We start from the raw sequence: 27,771 nt of genomic DNA, 5'->3' as shown, positions 1-27,771 counted from the left end.
GTCCCAGGCAACTGTCTCTAGGTGGACCAGCTTGAGGAGAGGGGTTGGACAAGATGATATCCAGAGGTCTCTGCCTGCTTTAACCATTCTGTGATTGTGTGAAGAAATTAAATGTGAAAAGAGGCAGTTTTCTGCATATGTGAACAACTGTGCATTCTTTAAATACTCATATAACGTCAACCATGTTTTCTCCAAAGCTGTAGGAAAAAAAAAAAGTGATGCATACAATCCGTGAATATCATCACGTTAAAAAATACTCAGTAAGTTAATATTTATTGGTGTTTATATTTAAACCCAGTAATACTAACTGCTGTTAATACTTAACAACAGGTTCTACAGACTCAATAGATCAAATACATAACATTTTAAAAAGCACAAAAAAAGAATAACCATACTTGACTAGTTCAATGATCCCAAATAGAAAGTAAGTTTCCATTCTGTCTGAAATATAGTTTAAACAACATTAAACAACTTGGAAGAGTAAAAATATTTAACAAAGATTTTCCAAAATTATTTGGTAGACACTTCAGTTTTTCAAGGACTAAAGCTTTGACAGCTATTACACTACAAGACTTTCACACCACTCAAATAGGAGCCAGAGTTTATCTATTTTACACTGCAACCCATAATGTGGGGAATAGTTTTGAATGCAGACAAGTTAATAAATAATATTAATGGAGATATAGGTATTAGATGCTGCTCACACATATGGAGTTTTATAAAAATAAAGAAGTTATTTCTCCACCCCCCTGTCAAAGAGACTACTAACTCTCCATTTAACACATAAGTAAAAAAAAATTAATGAAGCTTTACTGCTGGCAGAACCATGTCTATGTCTGACTGAATTTAGCATCTACATATACACAAGCTCAAGTGCTCTATCCTCTCTCCCTTTCCTGGTGTTTAGTAAGGTGTGAAAACCCCAATAGTTTTTTCCATAGTTAAGACAGCTAAAGAATCTCTTTACTCTGATGAGTCATCTGCTCAATTAAAACTTGCCTTCAATCTCTTTATTAAATTCACTGAAATCAGGGCATATATTAAAGAGTTGATGGGACAACATACAGGCATGACATGATTGCATATGTCTTCTTTCCGTATGAAACCTGGCCAAAGATGGAGGCAGGAAAATTAGAAGTTACGACACAAAGCATATGACTATCAGAATTCAGGCATTGTGTTCTTCCACTGATAAGTCAGCAACCTCACTAATACAAATGCCAGGTCAATTTATTTTGATTATCCTATGTAGTACACAAGTTTTGTGATGTATAGTTAAATAATTTAAAAAAACCCACATTTATTTCATTCAATAATAAAGAAATTAAAATAAGCAACAGTTTCACAAGAAAGAAGTCCATGTTGCAACTTATTGCTAAACTCCAGAGGTCCTTCAATATGCACTGAATTACTGATGACGTATAAAGTAACTTAATTCAAAATAGCATTTTATCTCTTACTTACACTTTGTTGGTAAGTTGTTCCAAATGCATAAGCTGCATTCAATTTAGTTTGGGTATCAGGACAAAGCTGAACAAAACATAATTATAACTAGGTTAATTCAAAGGTATCATTTTCTCACATGAAATATTCACAGGTACTCCAAGCAGTTTATGTATTCACAGTTCTCACAAAAGATATTTTGTTCTGTTTTTTAAGAAGAAAGGGATTGATTTTGAAGAGTAAACACAAGTATTTATTGTACTAATATTGTTGCTCTTAAAATGCTGTTTTAGCTTATTCACACTTGCAAAGTATTTTTCAGTTCATCACTGAAGTTGAAATCTGTGGCCAGCAGCATCCAACCAGGCAAAAATAATCTTTTTGGGGACTGAATGTTTAATGCACTGTGCCGTCTCAAGCTTTATTGGTGGCTTCTGCTAAATCCAAGAATCCCATCAGAAAAAAACTCCACATTCATATTGGCCCCCTTCTCTTAAGGTAGCATACTCAGAGGATCAAAGTTATCATGGCAAGTAACAGATTTTTTTTTTTCCTTTTTCAATGTAACTTTTACATTTTCTGCAAAGAGCAAGCCATTCTAAGTAGAACCCAGAAAAATAGGCTAAATTCTAACTAAATGAGCATGGCACTTATGGGAGGGCTTAGCCATCTTCCCAAAATGAAAATCAAGTCAATTTACATAAAACACAATTCTATTAATGTGCAACTGAAATTCTGGGAATTGCTACAATTACACATTGACAGCGCTTTAGCACTGTGATGTCTTATCATCACACACAATCTATTACATTAAAAGAGGCTTTGAATAGAAAAGCTATTCCTTTCCCATTGATTTTTGATAGCTACTAAAAGCTCTGCATTTAGGAAATTAAGGTGTCCCAATAAACCTTAAAATCTGTGCACAGTAATTGGGTTAGTAACCTGTTTTCTCAGACACTAGCTTTCCTTAAAATCTGAGAGGCAGATGCAAGACAGTTCATCCCGAGACAGTAATAAAATAAACAGCAGTCACTATCTAAACCCTGAATGTCAGCTGCTCTCCTGTAGATACTGGAGCATTTGAAGTTACATGCTCCAAGAGTGACATGAAGAGCCTAGAAAAGAGGACAGACAATTCCCAATTGTTCTTGCTAGTGTTCCTATTGTTTCCTGCCTAGGGAACTGCTGAGAGTGCCTAGATCACCACTGGACTGCTAAACAAATTCTACTCCGTAACATGTTTCACAGCTGCCAATTTCAGCTAACTGTTAGGCTAATTACTATTGCACTTTCCACTTGCTGCTTACTTGTGTTTTTCCCTATCTATATGGCATAGTACTGCTGAAGTAGAATGTGTGTGTGCCACTGAAATCTGAGGGTAGAGTGTGCAAGGACACTGTGAATCTTCTAGCCAGTGTTCCCCATTTCCACGTAAAGTTTCCCAGCAAGTTTTTGAAACTTTCTGTTATGAAAAAGCTAGGCAGATGTTAGCCAAAGTGTACATTTTATATTTAAAACCAAAAGAAATAAGCAAACAAAAAATCCCAAGAGAACTGAAAGAAAATGGGGTAGTAGATCAGTTTTCCTACCTCTCTTGACAGTGACGTAACTACTGATTTGCTTGGCATCCCCATGATGTGTGAAAACAGGTGACAGCATCTAACAGGGACATACTCATAGAATCATCTATAAACATATGTGCACTAAGACTGTATTCTTTGATACACTTTTCTTGACAGGAAAAAGAGGGCTAATAATAAATTATGTACATGGGTAACCGTATGCTGAATGGAAGAAAGAGACTGTTGGTTCTATATGACTAGCACTGTTTTTCAGAGCTTTCCAATATTCTAAATTTAAATTGGTCCAATGGATGAAGGCAATGTTGCTGACTTTATACTTTTCATTTTGTAGACATCATTGTGAGCAAGAATCAAGGGCTATTGTCCCTAATCTAGCTCTATAGTTACCTTATGCACTGTCACTAGTGTAGTAACCAAACTCTTGGCTTTTGTCTTAATTTGGGTAAAGGCAATCAGAATGTTATGGTATCAAAAAAAGATAATTAATATCAAACATACCTGCAAGATGCCTCCTTCCACACTTTGCCATTTAAGAAAGTTTCCTGCTGCATCGAATGAGGCTGCAATAAATTGCAGCTTTACATCCTGATGATGAAAAAAGATACAGAAACAATGAAACTGCCATAAAGTGGACATAAACACTTTAGGGATTGCTGTCTCATCGTTTGATGCTTCCCCAAAAATTCCAGCATAATGCTTCATTTTTTCCCCCCTTTGATTTTATGTTTTTAATCTTGGTTTCGCTAGTTTACTTTGTTTAAAAAAACATACTTTACCATTCTTCTACAGCTTCACTGGTGACATGGAGAAAGTTCCAAAGGAACTTCTACACAAGTAGACATGTCCTAAACTAATCAGAAATCCATGCAGATTTCTAACATATACCAGGCTGGGATCTTGAGGGCTTCCAGGACCTTCAGTGTTAGGAAGAATAATAAATATTTTAGTTGTTAAAACAATTGCTGCATTGCAACATTGTTTAACTTAAAACACAATCTTTTGGAATATGGCTGAAAAAACCTATTATTTTATTTCTGAGTCAATAAGAAAACTTAAGATAAATTTGGCAGTATAACGGACAAACAGGCTATCTCTAGCACTACTTTCTATGATTGGCTTAACTTGAATAAACTAGTCTAGTTATTCTAATGTTACAATGAATCTGTAAAATAAAACACATTACTGTTTGATTTCTTCTTAAAACTGTGCTAGTTAACAAGCTACTTAAGCAGTCTATTCCTCCCAGGGATGGATACCTGGCTTTGTTAACATTGAAATGATTGTTTTTCCTCACCTCTTTTTTTTTTTTTTTTCCTCTTTTCCCCCCCCACTAATTCACTGTAGGAAGAGGAAAAGGCTGAAGTAATAGACTGAATCCATCTCTGATACAACTCAGCTTGTAGAGATTTGTAACAGAAATATTGAGGTTGGTATAAATGAAGTAGGGATAGAAAGGTGCGTGTAAGCATCAGAAGCAACAGAAAGAAAGGGTTAAACACGACATAGCAATAAAGAACAACACTGTTCCCAGCAATAAAGCTGAGAAATGGGTTGTGATAAAACCACAGTACAGACAACCTGTCAGCAAAAGACCCTGCACTTTGGCAGCAGGAGAATGGCAACAAAGTTACAGTGCATCACATATACCCCTCTTTTTCCAATTAGCTCACCAGGAAAACTGACAAAAGGGTGTATACATTTCAAAGGAGAGAAAAAGACAAAGACCAACTTTGCCTCAGATTTACAGAGATAGAAGTAAACAAAACTCTGAAGCAAAGGACAATGCCAAAACAACTACTAACTCCTAAGGGGTATAAAAGATTTGTCTAATTACTAGTTCATCACTGCCAATCCAGAATAACCTTGGGGACACAATGAGGACTTAATAGCTGGCATCCCTTGGTCCTTGTGTCACACACAATTGATCCTGGTCAGACCACTCAAGCAAGCACATCCTGGCCTTATGAGAACGTGGGTATGAAAGTGTGAGCAAAGCAAATGTGTAAGCGAGTGTAACTCAGTAAAATCATCTTACCTAGAGATTTTTTACATAAATATCACCTTCCTCTTCCGTAAGACCTCACGCTGGTTTTGTTACACTGACTGACTAAAAATTATTTTTAGTAGAGCCACATCTGTAATAAATCTAAACCTCTTTATGTCCGCTTCCCAATGTCTACTACCCAACACCTACCTTATCTGTTCCTTTAAAACTGAAGATTGCAGGGAAATGATTTGCCTCAAGCACTTGGGATGCTAATCCTGGTTGATCACCATAATATAGCCATGGAAGATTATGCCTCCTGAAAACAATTGCAATGTTTTCTCTAAAGAAACATAATGTTTTGCATCAAAGAACATTTAGAATAATAATTTCTATAAAACACTATTAAAGACTGAAAGTTATGGAAAAGGCAACTTACCAGAAGGCTATTGAATGAACAATGCCTAGCCTTGCTGTATTGACATAAATATACTGAAATAAACCACAGGCATCAGTACTTGAAGAACTCAATGAGTTCATATTCATCACACACATATTTCCAAGAGCTTGGCATGCTGTTAGATTAGAGTACAACTGCAGTGGAGAAACACAAGAACATAGAAAAGTATTTATTTACCCCTCTTTTTGGTAAGGCAATCATAAAATTAATGTTATCTTTAATAAGCCACTCCTAAACCCTCGTTTTTTCTTGAAAGTAATTTTGTTTTGTCAACACCTAATATTTTCTCCCAGCTATTCAAGTTCCACATTTTTATAGGTCTGGAGATGGCAGCATATCAATGCTCTCGCTTTTTCAGTTTATTTTAGTTGCATCAGCTAGATGGTATGACATGACAGAAATGTCAAAATCTGCATTTAGAAAATGAAGTATGAATCAAAATGTTTAACATCACTTAGGCTGTATGACAAAGACGAATCTATCAAAGACCTAAGACTGACAACTATAGCTGCATGTATCATAAATATCTTCTTTTCAGTTTCAGTACTTTTTCTATTCTGCTGTTCCTAAACTATGTTGTATTTACACTATTGTTCAATTTTGGTAAACAAATCACTGCCATGTGATAGGCAGAAGTGGTGCCTGGCATCTGTGTGCAGTGATCACTGCACTAGTATTAACTTGCCACCACCTAATTGCCTTTGTGTGGGTCAGATTGGCAGTTGCACGTTACATTCAGGTGGCACCTCTGAAGAGCTGAGCAGGCTGAGGAAGACAAACAGGATAAACTTATATAAGTGACAAGGATAGTCTCACTTTGTAAAAAAGAATGGGTTAAGTAGGATAATACATCTCAGAGCTACGTGTATGAGATGGCGATGGGAACAGCCACAAAGGTGATCTGGGAAAATACCGAACAGAAGTCTGCTGAAATACTGACACAGAGAATGCCTGCCAGCCTGGGAACTGCTAGCCTGGGAACTAGTCCTGGGAATCAGAAACGTCCCTGAGAAGTCCAGCTGGGTACATAAACACCAGAGACATCCTGAGATACCATCAATAAGCACAAAACCAAGGAACTGTAACAGAAACTTACAATCTGGAAATGTGAAAAATAGTCTGGAAAAGAGGTAAAACATTCTAAGAAAGTAGGAATAAGCAACTGCTATTGGCTGTTCTAGCTTAAAGAGCAGAAAAACAGTCTGGAAAAATAAAAACTGGTCTGAGAGAATATAAAACATCATCATCTGTTGGCTGCTCCAGGTGATGCTGTCCTATACTGCCTTATGTCTCTGTGATATAAAAATGACTTACTTTTTACCCAAAATGGAGAGTGAATCTGTCCCTGTTGGTCTGTCTCTCTCTCTCTCTCTTACACACATACAGAGAAGTCCCCCTGCACAAACTTTTCTATGAGGTGTCCTAGGCAAGTTATCAGACCATAGCTGGGGACACCTGGCTGACTCCAGACTCTGCGATGCAGATCATCTTCAAAGTGAGACTTCATCTGTTGTTGATTTTAAGGCCCCACTTCTGGAAGCTGTTTGGTGAGCTCTGTACTGGTACTATTTTGAATAATGAATATACATAGGCATGCATATAGGTAACTGATCATAAGTGTATTTGCTGCTTTACAAGTGATAATTTTGTCGTAACTTGTAATATTGAAATATATGCTTGCTGCTACTATTGATTGCTGCTACCACTGGAATACATATATACTTGCTTTAATAATTGTAAGTATACTTATTTTACTGATAGTAATTTGTAGTAATCTGTAATAAAGAAATGTAGGAAATAAAGACTCTGTGTGCTTGTGTAATATGGAATTCTGCAAATCCACTGTTGTGATCTTTATACACTTGTAGGCCAGGTAACCCTTTGGGTTGTGACAGATTGGGACAGAAAGTAGGGCCTGAGAAGTTAAAATCTGATTTTGAGGAGAGGAATACAGAAGGGAAATGAGGATGTGTGATAACAGAGTTGGTAAAAAAGAGGCAGAGGCATATCCCCTTCACAAGAGTGCATCATTCTATTGCTGCAGCCACTCTTCTACCCATGGTTACTGCCACCCAGAGCATCATAATGGTAAATAACACTTGCATACATAAAGCAAAGCAAACCAAAGCTAAAAAGGATGGTTCTGTGGTTATTCTTCTCCACCACAAAACAAAAGGAAAAACTGAAAGCCAAGTAGGAGGTAAAGACCAGCTGTCAATCAATACTGAATACACAAGAAGTTGATTTTCTGAGTGATCCCTTACTGGATATTTTCAGTAACGGTTCACATACCTACTGACTATTGCAGGATTTTTTCTTTAACACCATTCACCTTGTGAAGATTCCAACCCCGGAGACTTGTTTTAACATTGACTAGTGCTCAATATTCTTTCTAAACATTCTGTATATATATTTCTTTCTTATCTACTTTCATCTCAAATAAGATTCTTTAAAAATAAGCAAGCTAACTTCCAAAAATTGAAGTGCCATGCTTTTATACAGAGTCTCACTTCTATATAAAAAAGCAAACTGCAAACATTAATGGAACTCACCCAACAGGCAGAGGCTGAGGACTGCAGGTTTTTCAGAAACCACGCTGATGTCAGTGTTATACCCTGTAAATAAGGAACTGCTTCAATGCCTTTGGTCAGAACAATTCATGCATAACATAACAGTCTGGAAAACTGTCAGCTAAAATGTCTCAATGTAAAAATGTCTCAATCAAACCAGGTCAGTTCAAAACACAACCATAATGCAGTAATTTCTTGCACTTCACTAAATTAGACAAAATATACAGAACAAGAGCAGAAATATTTAAGTTTTGAATATAGATTCTGTGACAAACAGATTTTCTTTACTGCACAAGGGAAGTACTAATGATTTCAAGGGTAAGGTGTTGACTGGGTGTCCTGGTTTCGGCTAGGATAGAGTTAATTTTCTTCCTAGCAGCTGGTATAGTGTTATGTTTTGGATTCAGTATGAGAAGAATGTTGATAACACACTGATGTTTTCAGTTGTTGCTAAGTAGTGTTTAAGTCAAGGATTTTTCAGCTTTTCATGCCCAGCCAGCAAGAAGGCTGGAAGGGCACAAGAAGCTGGGAGGGGACACAGCCAGGACAGCTGACCCAAACTGGCCAGAGAAATATTCCATTCCATGCGACATCATGGCCAGTATATAAACTGGGAGGAGTTGGCCTGGGGCGGGGCAGATTGCTGCTTGGGAACTAACTGGGCATTGGTTGACGAGTGGTGAGCAATTGCATTGTGCATCCCTTGTTTTGTATATTCCAATCCTTTTATTATTATTGTAATTTTATTATTGTTATTATTATCATTATTAGTTTCTTCCTTTCTGTCCTATTAAACTGTTCTTATCTCAACCCACAAGTTTTACCTTTTTCCTTCCGATTCTCTCCCCCATCCCACTGGGTGGGAAGGGAGTGAGTGAGCAGCTGCGCAGTGCTTAGTTGCTGGCTGGGGTTAAACCATGACACTGGTTGATAAATTTAACTCAGGACCAAATTGCCAAATTAATTATTTCACAGCCTGCTTTTTATAACTACTCATATTTGAACTAAACAGAGCTTTTGTACATACTGTAAACAACTGAAAAGACATGTTTTCAATAAAATATTATTTAGAAGATGGCATTTTCAGAAAGCAAGACCAGTATTTGCTATCAGGAAAATGGAAGATTGCTTTTTGCTTCTTTCAAGCAGTAGCCTTTAACATTAATTCATTTAAGAACAAACTACATTTATTAGTCACGTAGCATTTCCTGAATTCAGAACTACTTGGAAAACGGTCCTAACTTCGAGCAGATTTCACAACTAATAGAAGTTCATTAGCTAAAACAATGAAAACACCTTCATTCTTCTCAATAGAACATAATTTCATTCATTAGCCAATTTAAGGAGTTTCAACAATTTCATACACAATCTCAAATTTTATAGGTGTCTATTATCTGCTATCAGCTGTAACCATCTGACAACTGAAAATGTCCTTTCAATCCTTGTACCTTCTTTCAAATATTTTATATGAATACAAAGTTTACATATTTTTAAAAAAAAAAAAAAGGAAAGAAAAAAAAGCCCGGAGGCCCTCATGGACTCTTCAGCATGTTTTTGTGATACATGATTGTGCTTTAAATACATACAATTAATACAGTAGACAAGATGCTGCTTGTTTCGATACTAAATTCATGTAAATTACTTCTCTTTTTCAGTTTCCAAGAGGGCATAAATTTTCTTAAACATATTTGATAGAACAACGCTTGCCTGGTCTACATGTCTACACTCTATCTTGATGAAAACTACCTTCCAATCACTGTGATCAGACAACAAACCACAGCCTTTTGTTTTTCAGGAACAGAATTTAAGAGACTTACTGAAAGTAAATAATGAGATAGCTTGAAAATGTTTTTGAATAAACACACTTACTAGCTGTGCAAAACGAACAGTTGCAACTCCCTTTGGAGGTAAGCTTTCACTAGCACTGAAACACAATCCCCCAGTCTGAAAGAAAAAAAAACACAACAGGAAATTTATACACTTGTCAAGTCTTTTTCTAAGCTTCAATACAATAAACATTATTCTACTTACTAAAACATTTGGGCTGCTGCAGTCACAAGACTTGCTTACATTGATGAATGTTTGTTCACATCTTACACACCTATGGATCACAAACATGAAGAATGCACTTAAAATGTAGTTGAGTATGAGATTTAGTACTTAGTGAAAGCTGGTTACATAGTATGCCTGATAACACTATCAGCATCTTCATTAGTTTGAACTGAAATCGAAAAGACATTACCGATTTGTTTCTATTGTCAGTGGAGTAGAAAAGAAATGAAATAGTTAATTATCAAAATAAGAATTCTGTTTCTGCTTCCAATGCAAAGCTGGCTTTTTAGTCACACTAAAAGAAAACAAACAAACCAACCAAGCTGCTGGTCATGTAAAGACTTCAGTGAACACAAAACACTGAGTTTGATATAGGGTTGAGGATTTCCAATTCACTGCTTTTAAAACTGTCATCCCAAAGATACAGACTGTTCCTCAAGAATATTCCATTTAAACAGAACATGACTTGTTCAAATTTGTCATCACAAAAGGCAAAGAATACTCACCTATTTCCTGATGCATCTGAAGCAGAGAACGATTGCTCACTTCCATTACAATGTATGCACAATGCTTCATTAAGCAAAATGCCATCCATTCTTCTTTCCACTAAGTGGAAAAGAAAAGCAACTGTGATAAAATTGCATGATGCACAGTATGTCACACAGGTTAAGAAAAGTGTGAAAAAATAAAGTGTCTATTCAGATCTAAAATAAATGCAAAGATCTCATTTTAAAAAACATCAAGAGCACAACTTGCAAATAACATCCACTATAAATGCACATTCATATATGTATATGTGTGTTGTTTATAGCTATGCACGTGCACTTTAGTTTTAATGAGAAATGCAGTATTTCACGTCCAGTTTTGCTGTTCCTTTGTCACTTATTCTGAACCAAATTTCAAACCAAGGCTTCACTGCAAAGCTAAAACTCAAAACATCAAGTTTACAAATTACTGGAAAAAAATATTTTTAATTTTCATCTGAAATGATTCATGCATATGCCACAAATTCAAAGTTTCAGAACTGCATCTTCCAGCAATTAAATAATTTAAAAGAATTACAATACTAATACTTTTCTTTCTGCATGTTAATACTTTCTGCATGTTAAATTACAGAATCAGCTTTGCTCTCAATATTTTACCATAAAGGCTCAGAATGTATTTTGTAACTTTCATAAAGTTTAAGGAGATCACAGAATCACAGAACGATAGCATGGTTTGGGTTGGAAGGGACCTTAAAGATCATCTAGTTCCAACCCCACTGCCATGGGCAGGGACACCTTCCACTAGACCAGGTTGCTATTCACTCTTTTACACATTCCTAGGAAAATTTTAATTTAATGATCTGGAAAACAGTGATTGTCCAGTATACTCTGTTAGAAACGTAACCAAAGTGGACATTAATAATACTTATTCAAAGAATTACAGGCACACAGGAAGTCTCTTCCATCCTGTGTCTTTGAAAATAAGGAAAACTAGAGCTCCCGAGAGCTTTTTTGTTTTACACCCTTGATGAAAATTATACTTTGCTCTTAGTTTTTTACTATGCAAGATAAGCAAAAATTAACACAGACACTAAGGTTAACATTAAAATTAATTTTCTCTGACTTCTGAAATTCATCTGCAACTACTAGAGAGCATCAAGTAAGAAGCACAGATACAGGGAAGCATGTCGCAGGAAATCACAGGTAGAGGCACGTGTTTCAGGGAGGCATGAAACCCACTGATATTAATGCACAGCGGTTTGCTTGGCTTGCTCAGGCTATTCTGTTCCACCTGCTTGTATATGTGTAATTCCTGTACTGTGAAGTACCTGTGCATCACATACTTCAAAACATTTTAATGTTTTGTCTTAGTCTATGTTGACATTGGTTTTATTCCAATTGTAATGCCTCCACCAAGTGCCAGCCAGCTGAAAGGAAGTGATACACCAGTATACTTTTTTTTAATGTTTGCATAATAGTTTTTACTGCAATGAACAATGGTACAGATTTATCTGTTGTCTTTCAGGAGTGAGGTTTAAGATCAAGAGGAATGTTGAATTTGTACATTAGTTATGTAAACATATGTTACATTTCCTTTCTTATTTAACAGAAGAGCATGTCTTAATAAACTCAGATCTCTAAAACAAGCACTAATATCTCATAACTTGCATATAAGTCTTACCTAATATTTCATTATTGAGGCATTTACATTTTCCTTCTGAAGTTAGGCCTTTGGGGCAAGTAATACAATTCCACCCGTCCTGAGTAACTCCGCTCTAAAATAAAATGTAAAACTATTATAATTTTCAAAAATACAGACATCACCAAATATCTGTGAAGAATGCCTGATCCAGATGTTATTAACTGGAAATGTGTTCAGATACAACAACATCAATAACATTCAAGAAGCTTTTAAAGATAAAAAAGGTTAAACAATCTGGCAAAAGTAATTCCTATGCAGATGTAGGCTAAAAAAAGTGTTCTTACGTTGTTCTGAACCCATTAGCTAACACCATTTAATGTGAAGATAAGAGTTGATTAAAAATGGAAGGTTTAAAAAAAGATACAGAGGTTCTACACCAGAATAAAAATACCAAGAAACATAACTGCATCAATAGACATATTTGCATATAAATATATAGAAATAATGGAAACGGAGGAGTTTTAAGTGAAGCAGCTTATAAAACTGCATGGAATTTTGCATGTCCCCAAACAGCTCATATCCACACTTATTTTATACTATGAAGTAGCTGCACTACAGATCAAAACCAGTGACGAAAATGAAGATAACTGCCCATCCTCAGGTGATACTGATGTTATTCTCTTCTCCACTATTATCATTTTATCTTTGCGTAAGCCTTGCCATAGAATCAAAGACAAATGCCACCATTACAGGAAAGAGAAAGAAAAAGCAGAATGATGAAAACACCAATAGGTATTTGTCAATGTCTCTGTCTAATGTAGCAAGAAGATGGAAAGAGGAAGGTTACCTGCATCACCCATTAGCCATTAAACACCTAACTTATGCAACCAAGCCGGTGTCTTGAGAGTTATTCTACAGTTATTGGAGAGAAAGAAGTATTCAGGAAGGCTTTCACCCTGAAAAGTTGCTTTTGTTGGAGAAAAATTATTTCTCTATTTACTATAGCAGGAAAAAGCTGGTTAAGCCTGGTGCCTCTGGCTCAACACTGTGAATAGGACCCAAAATTATAGCTTAATTTGTCAAGAAAGGTAGAAAGAACTGACCAAGCTACAAAGGTATATATAATTAAAGTAACATAATAGCAGCAGCTCATTTTGAAGTAAAAAGATAAAGTATCGGGGACTACAAAGATACAGCCTAAATATTACAATAATAGGAGTTATACAAATAATCAAATAAGATACCCATGAGCTGAGAAGCATCTTTGGCATTCTATAAAACAGTGGTCTCTGGGCAAGGATAACATAACATGAAGCAGAAAAGAAAAGCAGTGGAAGGAAATTAAACATTTAAAATACTCTTACTTTGTCTGTGGGGGTCAAATTTATAATGAAAAGATGCCTGCAAAATAATAGCAATAAGCACTTCTAAAGAGAAAAAAATTACTACCTATAAGCATGGTCTTAAAAATTCCCAAGCAAAGACTATTATACAAAATAATTTTAAATTAATGAAAAATAATGTGCAGTCAGGAGGAAATTTAAAATTTAAAAAAGCACCTATTATTATGGTAAAGTATGAAAAGTTCAATACTTACCATATTTTCTGGGCATTTTTCACAAATAACCAAGGACCCACCATTACTAGAAGCCATCTTGTATCCTGGCTGACACACACATGAACTACCTGAAAAAAAACCCAAAGGTGTTTTTAATCTATGTAAAACTGACTTTTTTTTCACAGAATACTAAGAACAACCACTATTGTTCTCAAGAGGTCAATATAGATTATTAGATAGACAAATAAAACACCTGAGTGACAGCTGCATGAAAATCATCTTGCTTTTTAAAAAATGTTCATGTTACAGTTTGTACAGAGATGTTTTAGGAAAATGTTACTAGGCTGACTGATAGACCATGTCGGAACAGGAACCCAGAGCTGGTGTTTTTGTGTTTTTTTTAAAACTAAACTGTATCAGTCAGTCTAATAACAGATATAATCTCTCTCTTTAAATCTTGCCACAGTGCCATTCTTAGCCCATCCTCTGTACAACACCAGCATTGTATGTTTGTCTACAGTTTTTATCCTTTGAATAGGAAGTCAGTCCTACAAACAAAACATGTTTATAGGCAAAGGTTTCTCAAAATGTAATTGTCATTTGTAAAGCTATTTCAAACTCAAAGCTTTTAAAATTGTGCATGGGGATCAAGCTTTATATTGAATGGTTTTCAGTAAATAACAGAACATAGTGCACAGAGCTGCTAGAGCTCAACAACTTGTTTTTCAGTCTCACTATCATGGACCTCTCTCCGTATTTTTAAATTTATTTATTGTTGTATTTATTATTATTTAAGCTTATGGAACTGTGCATGTAAAAATCATGTAAAATTCTGCAAAAAGTTTTATAACCTTAAAGTATGTCCTCATGAGACTAGTTTTACAGAAACAACATTTGTCAAAATGATCAACCGTTCATACTTAACTATAAAGAAGAAAAAGCCCAATAGGATTAGATCAATGAAGAGATTTGAGTTGTGACATTCACCGTGATGACACCTAAACAATTAGGCATGTTGCTTGAAAGCAGAATCCACAGTGATCAGCTAGCCATGGAGTGCATGGGCAGACTTGTGCAATCCCAAGTGGAAGTCAGACAAGATGCAAACAGCAGACTGAGTAGCAGCTACCTACACTGCTCCAGTCAGATGCTGCAGAAAAAAACCCATCCTTTGTAATGAACGAGTTAACTTTGTTCATGAAATCGGGAAGGGAGAAGAGACATATTGAGAGTTAGCAGATGCCTTGGGTAAATAACAAAACTTGCTTAATTGGTGCGTAAAGGTCACGGGAAGAGGGCAACGGCTATAACTTACTAGCTAAGGAGGGAAAAGAACAACAACTATAATCTACCAGGTAACAGGATGGACTCCACCAAGACTGCACCTTTCTACATCAAAGGACATTCTATATCAAAAGACACTCGTCCTTGAGAAGATAGACCGAATCTGCCTAGTGACAGACCTGCACGAATGAAGAAAGAAGCAGCAGGACAAGGCGGAGACTTGCAAGAAAGAGATACATGGAATGTATATAAGGAATGTAACTATAACCTAAAGTTGCGAGCTCGTGGCGGAGCACTGCCTCCCCAGCCGCCCAGCGCTGTTTTGCTCTCTTATCGCTTGCTAATAAATTCGACCTTTTTTATTCACTACAAATTGGCTCCTCCAATTTGTCACGAGCGTCTATAACATCCTTGACCTCCCCCTGGAATTCATCTATTCTTGAAGCCCTTGAGTTAGAGGAAGATTCAAAGCCAGAAAGGAGCTATGGATTTAGACATCCACATTATCAGGGGGTCTGAAAACTATTACAGTGCATTTTTTTCTGCAAGTAAACTATGGTGTTACTCTTCTAAGATACCACGATGGTGGTGGAAGAGGTGACCAGCTTTTACGCGGCGGTTGTGAACACAGCCATCCAGATCACTGCATCTGCCTGAGGAACCAGTTCTGGAGATGCTGTTGGGTCTTAGTCTTGAATTGGTTCCTGCACACACAACACTGAACTCCTGCTTCTCTTGGACTGTGTATTTATAAAAGATGAACACTATTTTACATCTGAACTCCTAAGGAAAGCAAACTACCATCTGTATCTTTCATTTCACGCTGTCAAGGTGTGTTGCGTATCCTCCAGGTTCCCACGTGGGACTTGGATTTGCACGCGCACAGCTTGAAGATCTCAGGTACTTAACATCTCAGACATTCAAGATGTGACAAGGAGTTTCAAGTCACAGAAGCATTCGAGAACATAAATTCAGGGCCCTATGGAATTTTACCGATGAAAATGCGAATACTTATAACCGTACAAATGCCCGAGGAAAGAAAGATGATAAAAAAAAGGTCTACAGACGCTTCTCTGCGATGTATCTCAGGTGCAGGTATCAAAGTCGCGCTGTGGCCACCTACGTCTATTGCGGGATCCTGGCCCATTTCGCTGCCGTTTTACCGCCAAAACCTGAGCCCACACCTGGCACCTCCCACTGCTGGGGGGCGCATTTCAGCACGGAGCTGCCTGAGCCCCCGCACGGCCCCCGGGCCCGGCCAGCCCCGCCTCGCCCCCAACCCCGCGCGGCCGGGCCGGGTCTCTCACCGCCGGCGCTCTGTCGCTGGTGGGCTCCGCAGGGCGCGCAGGCCAGGCGGGAGATGTCGAAGTAGCGGGCGTCGCCGCACTCGGCGGGCCGCTGCAGCGGGAGGGAGAAGCCGCGGGCGGGCGGCGGCAACGCGGCCGCCGCCACCGCCGCCACCGCCGCCACCACGACCACGAGCTGCGCGGCGGCGGCCCAGCGCCCCGCCGTCGCCATGGCTACCGGCGGCCGCGTGCGGCACGCCCTCATTGGTCCACCGCCTCCCGTACGGCGAGCGCGAGGGGCCCGCCCCAGGAGGCAAAGCGTTTCGGGGCGGCGAGCCCCGGGAGGAGTTAGGGGAGCAGCTGAGGGGCAGGGAGGTCGGGGAAGCCGAGCGGGGCGGCAGGGCCGGAGCAGCCGAAGCCGGAGAAGCGAAGTTAGGAGGGTTTCGTTTGGCTCGTTTTAGAGCATGGAGCTGGAGGAGGTCAGCGGGAAGAAACCATTGAGAGGCCTGGTTTGCTCTTGCCGGTGCCTCATCTCTAAAACCGCTACACCATGTGTAATACAAATGTAAGATGTGTGTGTAAGTGGTAACGGGGCGAATGCACGCACAAAACGCCTACAGGAGCGGATGCGCTGCCGAAGCTACTCCCTTTTATCTTTCCCCCCTGCCAGGACGCTCTTGTTCACATTCCCTCGAATGTCACCAGAACTTTGCAGAGCACTTCAAGTCCTGGATTTTAATTACTCCTTGCTGCCCCTTCCTTGTGTGCTAATTACCTAACTGTTATCATTCTCTGCGTTAGCATTGCTTGGAAGCCCACATGCTTATCGCACCAAATGCTTTATTCCTCATCAGATTTCTTCTGCTGAGTTCAACAAGTTTACTAAGTGTGTCTACCACACATAATGCAGATTTTCGCCTATCAGAAATGGAGCCGTAGTGTAGAGAACAAGCTTGGAAATACAGGGGAAGAGTCTGTAAAAGACAGGGAAAGGCAGGTGGGGTAAACACGAGGATAAAATGACTACCTCAGCTGCAAAACCGAAGTAGTCTGCCTGTACCCTTCCCTGTACACCGCCTTACACCTTTCCTGCTCCTCTTCCCCGCTCCGTCCCTGCCTGCCTTTCCTCCCAAACCCCAGACTTGAGCCAGCCCCGAGTTCGGTTAGAAATCGTGCCTGCAGCCCTTGGAAGAGAAGCGGCGGGTGCACACCCCCTCCTTGGCGCCTGAGGCACCCCCAGGCTCAGGCCAGCCAGCGCTGGGCCTCACCGGGCCCTCCTTCCCCCCCGCCCCTCCTCCTCGGCCGGGCAGGCACTAGGACGAACGGCGATGAGAGGCTGAAGACAACGCTTGGCGCGCCGAGGCAAGGGCGCCCTAAACGACGCTGTCCCCCGTTTATATAAAACCTTGGGTTTAGACGGATGCCGCTGGGATCGGGGCGCATGCGCACTAGCTGCAGAGGGGCTCGCCTCTGCCAGCACCGATCCCGTTTGCGCGCCAAAGGGGCGCGCATGCGTATTGAAATGACGGGGGGAGGGGAGTCGTCAGACTGCGCATGCGCAGGTGAGGGAGCAACAGTGACGAACGCGGCACTTGCCGCCCCGCCTCCCGGCGGCTCTTCGGAGCGCCGCGCTCTCAGAGCATGCGCACGCAAGGCTCTCCCGGCGCCGCGGCTCGAGAGAAGGCCGGAAGGACTCGTGCGGGTTCAACTGTAGGAGCGAAGGGGAGGGGCTTGCGCAGGCGCAACTTAGCCTCTCCTGAGAGTGTTGTGGGGGGGAGCGACGGAGGGCGCCATCTTGCTGGTTGCTGTGCCGGGAACTGCGGGGAGCGGGGCTCGGCGCGGAGCCTGTCCTAGTGGCGCGTCCGGTGGGTGGATGGCGTAAGGGAGAGCGCCCGGCTTTCCGGGGCGCTGCGTGTAGCCGAGGGCGCGGGGTTCGTGCCGTGAGCCGGCTCTCGGCAGCCCCAACCCTCGCGGAGCTGCTGCGCGGCAGTTCCCCGGGCCGCGGCCTCCTCGTGCCGCCTGGCTGCCCATCACCCTTCCCCCCCGGTGCCTCCCTTCGGCCCTGTCCCGGTGCCGTGGGGAGGCCGCGCCTCTCCGCGGGGTCGGATCACAGGCGGCTTCTGGCGGGACGGAGCGCGTGTGGCGCGGGGCGGCCTCCCCCTCACCCCGTTCCCCTCGCTCCCTGTTCCCCGTCCCGCCGCCCGCGGCCCTGGGCTTCGGCCCGCTCGCCCCTTCCGGGCTTCGGCTGCGCCGTCTGTGGTCGGAGCGGTGCGAGGGCCGGTGCGGGCCGGCCCTCGAGCGGCGCGGCTGGCGGCGGGGCGTCCGGCTGGCTCTCTGCAGCCCGGAGCGCTCGGAAGCGGCCCCGTGCTGAAGCCGGCCGTGCCGCCGGCCCGGCTGCAGGGCTCGCTCGCCTTTTCCTTCGGCGATGTGAACACTGCCATGAGCAACAGCTTACTTCGATTGTTAAGGCTTATCTTGAAGAGGATTAGAATAAGAAATCGTTCTCTGATTTACTAGTTATTCTCATATGGGTCCGGTTTTATAGTTGGGGTATTTCTGTGGGTGTTCTTTCTAGTTTGCATGCTCACTGCATGCAGACTGCATGATCTCTCAGCGTTGTGGTAAAAATGCTAGTCTAGTGCAGCTTAGTTTCCTACAATGTTTCCAAGTTGGTTTTGGGGTTTGGGGTTTTTTTTTTGTTTGTTTGTTTTGGTGACGTTTCAATGGTATCTGGAATTTGCTGAGGCTCTGGAAGTATAGGTATAGTACTGTTTTCTAGTTAACTCAGTCCAAATTAAAATTTCTTAAAACAGTGTGCATACTTCTGTGCATTTAAATTGGTGGCATGAAGTTGTCTATCTATCCATTATCTCAATCCTTGCTCTCTGAAGTCCTTGTTCAGTTAATGAATTGGTCTTAGTTTTTTGTGGCACTTTCATCCCAAAAGTCACTCTTTTTGGTCATTCACTTTAAATGGTTGGATGGCTTGTCTACGCTTTCTACGAGTGCTTGATTGTTTAATATACAGTCAGTAAAAGATTATTATTATTTGAACTTGCATTCCTGTTCATGGACTTCTTAAATACCACGTTATGATCTGGAATCACTGTGTCTAGTTTTCACCACTGAAGGTTTTATGTTGTATCCATGGTACCTCGTGGAGAACTTGCCGTTTATCACCGAAGAAATACGGAGGAGATCTGTTCTGAATGCTGTTTAAAAATTGGGATAAGAATGCAGAGTTGTGAAATTCAGAAATACTACAGATTAAATACATCATGAAGTAGCAGGGCAGCGGATTTGATTTTTCAAGACACGAAGGTCCTATAAGAAAATTCTGCCTTTGAATTCTCCTTGCTTTTTGGCATTGCCATCACATCTGTTGAGAAGATACATTATAAAGTGTACTGTGTCTGGCTGGGATGGAGTTAACATTCTTCATAGCAGCCCTTATGGTTCTGTGTTTTGGATTTGTGGCTAAAAGAGTGTTGTCAACACATCAGTGTTTTGGCTATGGCTGAACAGCGCTTGCACAGTGTCAAGGCTTTCTCTTTTTTGCCCCTGCTCTGTTATCCCAGCGGGTACGCTGGCAGTAGGCAAGAAGCTGGGAGGGGACACAGCCGGGACAGCTGACCCAAACTGACCAAAGGGATATTCGATACCATGTAACATCATACTCAGCAACAAAAACTGAGGTAGAGGAAGAAGAAGGGTTTTGGTTTATCTTTTTTTTCTGGGGGAGGGGTGGGGGTGGACTTTTTATTGGCTTCCAAGGTGCTTATTATTCGGAGGCAGGCTGGACATCAGTCAGCCTGTGGGAGGTGGCGAGTGATTTTCTTTGCTTCACTTCTCTTCACTGATTAAACTGTCTTTATCTTGACCCACAAGTTTTCTTGACTTTGTTCCTATTTTCTTCCCCATCCTGCTGGTGGGGATGAGGAGTGAACGATCAGCTGTGAGGGTGCTTGGCTGCTGGTTGGGGTCAACCCACCACAATACAGAGAGCAGATGATCTTTAGTGAAGTTACTAAATAGGCAGTTGTTTTCAGTTTGTTGTGTTTACAAAGTGCTGATGTAGAAGTGATGTAGAATCCTTTCCTTACAGAATTTGGGCTAAACTAAGGTGGAGTGATAGTTACTGTTATCAATAGATATAACTTGGCATCAGGATCCTAATGCTTTATGTTTGTTACTGAGCAAAGGGTTTGTACAAGGGATATTCTCAAACACTTGTCATTGGCACGTTGGGCTTTTTTTAAAGGCGTGTAGTCATTTGCTACAGAAGCTGGTGTTTGTTCTGAGAGTACTGTCCTATGTATTGTGTGGTGTTAGATAATGTTGAAAATCAGGATATGTTTAAGTCAGTGTATTAAAGTGATTCTTGTTCTTATGTTTGAAAGGCAGTAAACATAGGGAAAATACTGAAGTTTGCTTTCTAAATTGAAGTACTCCCTGAAGTTTCTCCTTGTTGGGTATTTTTGCTCTTTGATTTGATAGTCTTCACTGTGTACATTAAGTGCAGTGTTGGACTGGTGAGTTAGCATAGTCTTGTTGTGAACTTTGAAAGCAGGTGGATTTCAGAAGAATGGACACGTCCTGTAATCTTGACATGGACTTGCGCATCTTTCAAGGACTCAAAAGAATTGAATTGAGAGCTTTTCCCTCGATGCTCTGTCAGTCTTTTTCATTTCAACAGTTCAGTGTGGCAGAATTGATGACCAAGTAATCTCATCGTGTTTTCATCATTTCCAGAAGTCAACTTAAATTTTGAATTTCTTTTGCTTCTAAAATGGAAACACAAAGATGCAGTGCATAGCATCTTGGAACATGGAAGGAGTTCTTCATAGTATCCCAAACTGTGGGTTCATTACATGCTTGGCTTTAATATTAGCCACTGCTATGGATGAGCTGCGGCAGTGTAGCACAATATGTAAAGCGAAGTACGGATATCAGCCATTAATTATGTTTCGTTTTCTTTCCACAGTTAAGTTGATTTTACAGAATTTATCAGGTCTTCAAAGCAGAAACAGGTAAGCTGCCAAAAGCTTAACACTTCTCACTGAGTATTGTGACAAGATCATACACAGCATTTTTTTTCTCACAGACTTGTGGCTGGGAACTAGGATATGCTCTCCTGAGTGCATGTGGCTGCTGCAGTTAATACTCTGACTACATGAAAGAGACAACATTTTTGAACGCTGAGAAAACATACGTTATTGAACAGAACTGATCACTGGGTAGAGCAACTTGTCAAAGCAGTAAAGTCATCACTGTTGGTGAATTACTTCATTTTCCAGTGACATAGTTATCCTTTTTCCTTTCTCCTTTATCATCTAGTATTTTCTGTGTTACTATCACAAGTGTCCTGTTCAAAAGTAAACGGGATTTTTTTTGTTCCTTAGGACTGGGCAGAGATCTCTGGCATACAGTAACTATGCCGTGAAAGACTTCAGGTGTTCTTTAGGTATCGTGGATGGTGAGGAGTGACTCAGGTGGATTTTGTTGCCCTTAGGATAGGGAATATTGATAGACTTGTGCATGTGTGCCGGTGGAGTAGCTAATTGTTCTGACTAATCAACTTTCAGTGAATCTTGTTTTAATCTTGTTCTTGTGAACTTGTGGGTTTTTTGATACCTTCTCTCTTGATTGAGATAAGGACATTCATTAAAAAGGCTCTAGCTTCTTAAGTGTTAAGATACTGTAATAGCTGAGTACTAAAGACGTGCTATCATGTGTACCTTTTTGTCTGCAGGTGATTTTTGCTGTGGGTTGAGCTCAGCATGGCTGTAGTCATCCGTTTACAGGGGCTTCCTGTTGTTGCGGGTCCTGCAGATATTCGTCGTTTCTTCTTGGGATTGAATATTCCTGATGGAGGTGTGCATATTATTGGAGGAGAGATTGGGGAGGCTTTTATTATATTTGCAACAGACGAAGATGCACGGCGTGCCATGAGCTGTTCAGGAGGGTTTATCAAGGACTCGCGCATAGAGCTTTTTCTCAGCAGCAAGGCAGAAATGCAGAATACCATAGAAATGAGCCGGAAACAATTTGACCGTGGGGGACGAGAAACTATGTCAGGCTCTAGAAGAACAGGTACTAATGGTTCTGGTGCATCGGGTGTTGGAGACGTTCCACATTTAGTCACGGCTTTTCCAAAAGGAATAAATAAACCTGGTTATGGTCCACCAAATCATCCGGAGGCTGGTTTCCATACCAACGGCACAAGACATGGTGATATAGGTATACCTAAATCAAGCTATCAGTCAAGAAAGGATTCTCATCTGTTTAACCCAGATGATCTTTACTTATTTCTACGTGGTATACCCTACTCTGCAACAGAAGATGAAGTACGTGCTTTCCTTTCTGGGATACATGTGGATGGAGTGATTCTGATAAAGCATCGCAATGGTTTAAACAATGGTGATTGCTTGGTAAAATTTGCTACGCCTGGTGATGCGTTAGAAGCACTTAAACGTCATAGACAATACATGGGTCAGAGGTTTATAGAAATTAGCCCAACTACAGAGGAACGGTGGATTGAATATGGTGGGAGGGTAGACATTCCAAATGAAATCGATCACTTTTTGTGTGAAGACCATTCTCCAAGAAGTTCAGGCTACATGCATTCAAGGAAGCATTCTCATTCAAGATCACCAAGGAGGCAAAGAACACGTTCTCGTTCATCTCCCAACCAGGAATATTACATACATTTAAGAAATCTATCTACTAACCTGGAGAAGAGAGATTTGAGAGCTTTCTTTCCTGATCTGGATATATGCAGCAAACAAATCAAGCTTCTAACAGATAAGCATCAGAGGAGGACTAGAGATGCCTTTGTGATGTTAAGGAGTGAGCGAGATTATCAGGCTGCTTTGGAATGTCATAGAAAGGTTCTTCTCAATCGTCCTGTTTACATTTTTCCAATTTCAAGAAAGTCAATGTTGAAAATCATTGATTCTTGTGAGAGGAAAAGATCACAAGACAGAGATCATCCTGGACAGGCCATACCAGAAAAAAGTTATCGGGAAGGTCATTCCGGCCCCAAGACGTGTGTTTATGTAAGGAATTTTCCATTTGATGTGTCAAAAATCGAAGTGCAAAAGTTCTTTGCGAGATTTGATATAGATGAGGATGATATTTACTTGCTATATGATGACAAAGGACTTGGGCTGGGAGAAGCATTAGTGAAGTTTAAATCTGAAGAGCAAGCCATGAAAGCAGAAAATTTAAATCGTCGAAGATTCTTGGGAACGGAGGTATTAATAAGACTTATATCTGAAGAGCAGATGCAGAAGTTTGGTGTAACCATACCATTGTCTGCACCAAATGAAATGCAGGGTCATTCACATCCATATGACAGAGGTGAGCTTTCCCGTCCAGTTGGTTCACCATCTGGGCCACCACAGGGGCCACCCATGCATTCATTTGGTCCCCCTGGGAACTTTAGGCATCCTTCTGAATTTAGGCACCCACCTGAGGACTTCATGTGCCCTCCTAAGGATTTTAGAGGTCCACCACCCCTCATGGATTTTGGTGGTGACAATGAACCTTTTGGCAGAATGGAGTTTGGGAATAATAAAATGGGAAGTTTTCCTGAAGGAAGATTTATGCCAGATCCAAATTTCAGTGGTGGTTCTGAACGTGTTGTTCCTATTCGATTAAAAAATTTACCTTTTAAAGCTACTCCTAATGAGATTCTGGATTTTTTCTATGGCTACAGAGTGATACCAGAGTCAGTTTCTGTACAGTACAACGAACAAGGATTACCTTCAGGTGATGCCATCGTTGCTATGACAAACTATGAGGAAGCTATGGCTGCTATTAATGAACTGAATGATAGGCCAATTGGTCCACGGAAAGTTAAGTTGAGCTTGCTGTGAAGGAGGAAAGGATGCTCTAGAATAAAACGTTCTAGATTTGACAGTATTGACAGTTATTTTCACTTTTTTAATTGCTGGAAGATGCAGAAGAAACGGTTTCCATCAACGGTTGTAAATAATACCTAGTTCAGTTGTTTAGCTCTTGGTTGAAATATCTGTATGGTTAAGATATGAGAACTGTATTGTGCCTACTTCTTGTGGCAGAGAAGAGCCCAGAAATTCTGGAGGACATTGAATGTCTTGCATCGAGGTATAAAGGCATGGAGTTGTAATGCTTTGGGTTTTTTTTTTTAGTTTGCTTTAATTCCATGTCCTATGACTTTGCATCAAATAAAATGTAAGTGCTGGTTGACTGACCACCTAAACGGTTCAAATAGAACTTCAGTGCTACCTGCATTAGTAAATAACACTTCTTACTGAGGTTAGCTTAATAAAATTAGAAAATGACTGATATTTTTTTTTGGTGTAAACTGTTCAGGTTTTGTTCAGTTTCATGTGTTTGCAGGTATTCCTATTAAAAGAAGAAAAAAGAGCTTCCTGTTCACATTAGCTGGCTTTGCAACTTTTTTAAAATAAAAAATAAATTGTCATTAAATGTGTGTCTTATATTTAAAACTTGCATAGTTAATGATCTCAACTATTATGCTTAGCATACATGGGTCTTCTTCAGAATGATGCTGGCTGCTTCCTCTGGAAAGAGTGAACTATTACAGTTCGTCAACACAGCAATGAATAGGTAGTGTACAAAGACTGCAAAATCTGTGTTAATCAGTTGGATAGGCTTTCTTGTTCTCCTTACTTACTGTAGTACCTTGAGGCAGAAAATGAATGCTGGAATTAGATCAAGAATTCTGACTTCAGCCTGAGCTTTCGGAGTGGTCTTTGTTTTATCTCCATATGCTCATAATATGAATATTAAGTTGCTAATGATGTCTGGATGTATTCCAGGTCAATCTCTGATTAGTTTTAACTAACATCTGTCACTGGCAACCAAGCTGACAACCAACTATGTTGTTTTCTTATGTAAGAAAATAAATGCTTCTGTCAGTATTTAGAATGCTTTGATTGGTTTGGTACCAGCATATTTAAATTTTAGGAAGAAATTAAAACTAGCCTCTTTGAGGAAGAACTGCAGCTTCAAAATTCAGGCTCAGCAGGAAACTTAGGTTGTGTGGATAAGGACTTTGTTGACATTGCAACTGTACAAGATGGTACTGAAATACTTAAGAACTGTAGGAAGTTTTAGTCCCTTCTCAAACTAAAAAAACAAAGTTGAAACTTGGTGGTAGAAACTTGTTGTAACCTTTGCTTCGGCAACACCAAAAAATCATGGATTCATAGAAGGGACCTGGAGGTCTCTACTTAAACCCCCTTCTCAAAGTAGCATCAAGGAGAACAGGTTATTCAAGGCCTTGTTCATTGGATTTTTAATAGCTCTAAGGATAGAGAGTCCACAGCCTCTCTGGGCAGCCTGTTTCCAGTGACTGGTCACCCTCATTGGTGGTCAAACCTTAATTACTTTGTTTATGTAGTCATCTTCATTACTAAACTTCCATGTAAACTCTTAAGTAGAAGTGAACAAAATCAAGAGAAACTTTTTTTTATTCTATAATTTTTAAAAGGCTAGCGTAGCTTTATTTCTTCTGCATATTATTTGTCCTCTGTTTTAAGTCCTAGGAAAAAAGCCTTTTGAATAAGAATGATAATGTCAAGTCTGTATGTGTAGATTCCTCAGAGCAAAGAAACTTCAATGTGGACAAATGTTCAAATTCTGAATACTTTTTTTTTTTTTGCTGTCTGGTAAGAATTAGCTTCAGAAGAGTACTGTTGAATCCTCCACTGAATTTAAATGGAATTACACCCAACAAATTAGTGCTTTTATTTCACAGCTGCTATAAAAGTGATCAAGGAGGCAGAAGACTTTGCAGGGAAAATAAAGATGTGTTATGAGAATCCTCAAAATAAACTTGTCTGACCTAATCATGCTTTTGAAAACTTCATCGTGATTATTTTTGTAAGCTAACATCATCTTTACTGCTAATTTTTGCCTCTATATTATCAGCTGTGTTGTAAATGTGAATGCAACTAACTTCTCCAGTTAATCAGCTTTAGATGATTTGTTGGTTTTACAGTTCTAGCTACTACACAACAGGAGATTTCAAACACTGAAAATAAATTGGTAAACTTTTTACTATGCTTCTAGAGTAGTGTTGTACAAACACATGAATTGTAATGAAAAAAAGGATTTGGAAGCTGGAAAGGGGAGTTTAGTAGATTTTTTTTGCTGGCTAAGTGTGATATTATCTTTTAGAAAAAGCATTATCCGTTCTCAAGAAAGTTAAGAGTAATTGCTGATAAGAGACCATTACTTTTTGGGATGGTAAACATTTTGCCCCTTACTGAATAAATAAATAGTAAATAAAAAAAGTCATAAAGCTTATAATGGTAGAGGTCATAATTAAGGCATTTCAAAATGTTTTTTGTTTGCCCTGTAGCTAATTTGTCTAATTTAAAGCCAGATTAGAGTTTATGACTGCTCTAGGTTAATCTGAAATATCTGATTGATAGGCCAAAAAAGTGGGTTTTTTTAAAAAGTCTATAAAGACAAGAGCTGTACTTCAAAGTATGCACAGATGATTTGAAGCACAGGGAAATTGGGAAGGGATGCCAGTACATCAGTTAAATAAGAAGAAGGTTAATAGGACAGTTGGTTCACAGTTTATAGCTGTTACCTTGTTAGTACATTCTGGTTGGTGTTTTGCTTTTTCCTCCCAACTGGGATGTAGATGTGTACGTACAGGCATTATATTCTGAGTCTGCCTGAACAGGTGGTACAGGTGCATGGTGTGATGACAGCATTTACTGATAATAGGGTTTTATAACTTGAGATGTTTAACGGTTTGGAAGTACTGTACTTTCTGTATAAAGGACAAATCAGAGACAGTCTGTAATTACATAGCTTGAATTATTGCTCTTCCTTTCTAAGTACCATCCATATAGTGAAAGAATAACAAATGACATGCTGCAGTTTGTGGTGCTGATATAAAATATAGCTAATTTCCTTAATTATGCTTACTCTGAAGTTGCTTGTGCTACCATTGTCCAAAAATTATGATTTAAAGGAGAATAGTCTCTGTCATCAAAAACTAGTAATAGTGATCATGTACAGAAGCAGCTTGAGGCATTCAGGAAAGCCGTGACGTACGACAATCTGATGAGTGCAAGAAGATAATCCTTAGTCCCAAGAGCATGGGACAGCATGTTCAATGGAGTGGCAAAATACTCTTATAGCAAGAATGGATACAAGCCTGCATCACCTAGGCATCAGTCAAAAATACATATGAGCAAATGGAGTACTGTCAGTCTTGCAGTAAGCACTTAATACCATGCGAAAAATCTTTGCAAAAGTATCTTTAGGTAGTATTTAATTCCATAATTACACTCTAAATTCTTCTGGCTTTAAAATACTTTTAAGCAGTGACTTTTTCGTCTATAGTTTTGAGGTCACGCAATTTCTGTCCAACATGCAAATTTAAGACATCAT

General features: G+C 39.8%; 3 protein-coding genes across 7 annotated transcripts in view; 2 read left to right on the top strand and 1 right to left on the bottom strand.

Annotated features, from left to right (window-relative positions):
• TMEM67 (transmembrane protein 67) overlaps window positions 1-16,579 on the bottom strand; it is a 36,232-nt gene extending 19,653 nt beyond the window's left edge. Inside the window, exons 1-11 of the mRNA XM_049826224.1 lie at window positions 16,369-16,579; window positions 13,817-13,905; window positions 12,259-12,352; window positions 10,599-10,698; window positions 10,072-10,141; window positions 9,910-9,984; window positions 8,023-8,085; window positions 5,450-5,604; window positions 5,221-5,329; window positions 3,525-3,611; window positions 1,465-1,530 (exon numbers count right to left, since the gene is read on the bottom strand). Of these exons, the coding sequence (XP_049682181.1) occupies window positions 1,465-1,530; window positions 3,525-3,611; window positions 5,221-5,329; window positions 5,450-5,604; window positions 8,023-8,085; window positions 9,910-9,984; window positions 10,072-10,141; window positions 10,599-10,698; window positions 12,259-12,352; window positions 13,817-13,905; window positions 16,369-16,579 (1,119 nt within the window). The remainder of the gene's footprint in view (window positions 1-1,464; window positions 1,531-3,524; window positions 3,612-5,220; window positions 5,330-5,449; window positions 5,605-8,022; window positions 8,086-9,909; window positions 9,985-10,071; window positions 10,142-10,598; window positions 10,699-12,258; window positions 12,353-13,816; window positions 13,906-16,368) is intronic.
• VIRMA (vir like m6A methyltransferase associated) overlaps window positions 1-27,771 on the top strand; it is a 696,173-nt gene that overhangs the window by 333,994 nt on the left and 334,408 nt on the right. The window lies entirely within an intron of this gene.
• On the top strand, window positions 18,114-24,771 carry RBM12B (RNA binding motif protein 12B). 5 transcript variants are annotated; one of them, XM_049826250.1, is made up of 3 exons: window positions 18,114-18,212; window positions 21,332-21,377; window positions 22,100-24,771. In XM_049826250.1, the coding sequence occupies exon 3, from the start codon at window positions 22,128-22,130 to the stop codon at window positions 24,225-24,227; it is 2,100 nt and encodes a 699-aa protein (XP_049682207.1). In that variant the 5' UTR covers window positions 18,114-18,212; window positions 21,332-21,377; window positions 22,100-22,127; the 3' UTR covers window positions 24,228-24,771. The 5 variants fall into 5 exon arrangements, with proteins under 5 accessions (XP_049682207.1, XP_049682217.1, XP_049682247.1 ...); XM_049826260.1 differs by having other exon boundaries at window positions 21,452-24,771; XM_049826290.1 differs by lacking the exon at window positions 21,332-21,377 and having other exon boundaries at window positions 18,126-18,212.

The sequence above is a fragment of the Accipiter gentilis genome, chromosome 2, assembly GCF_929443795.1.
Source record: "Accipiter gentilis chromosome 2, bAccGen1.1, whole genome shotgun sequence".
Taxonomy (NCBI): domain Eukaryota; kingdom Metazoa; phylum Chordata; class Aves; order Accipitriformes; family Accipitridae; genus Astur; species Astur gentilis.
This window is presented reverse-complemented; position numbering and strand designations above follow the sequence as displayed.

Bases quoted from the DNA above. Each gene is read 5' to 3' on its own strand.
- RBM12B (XM_049826250.1), top strand. From the start codon at position 22,128: ATGGCTGTAGTCATCCGTTTACAGGGGCTTCCTGTTGTTGCGGGTCCT.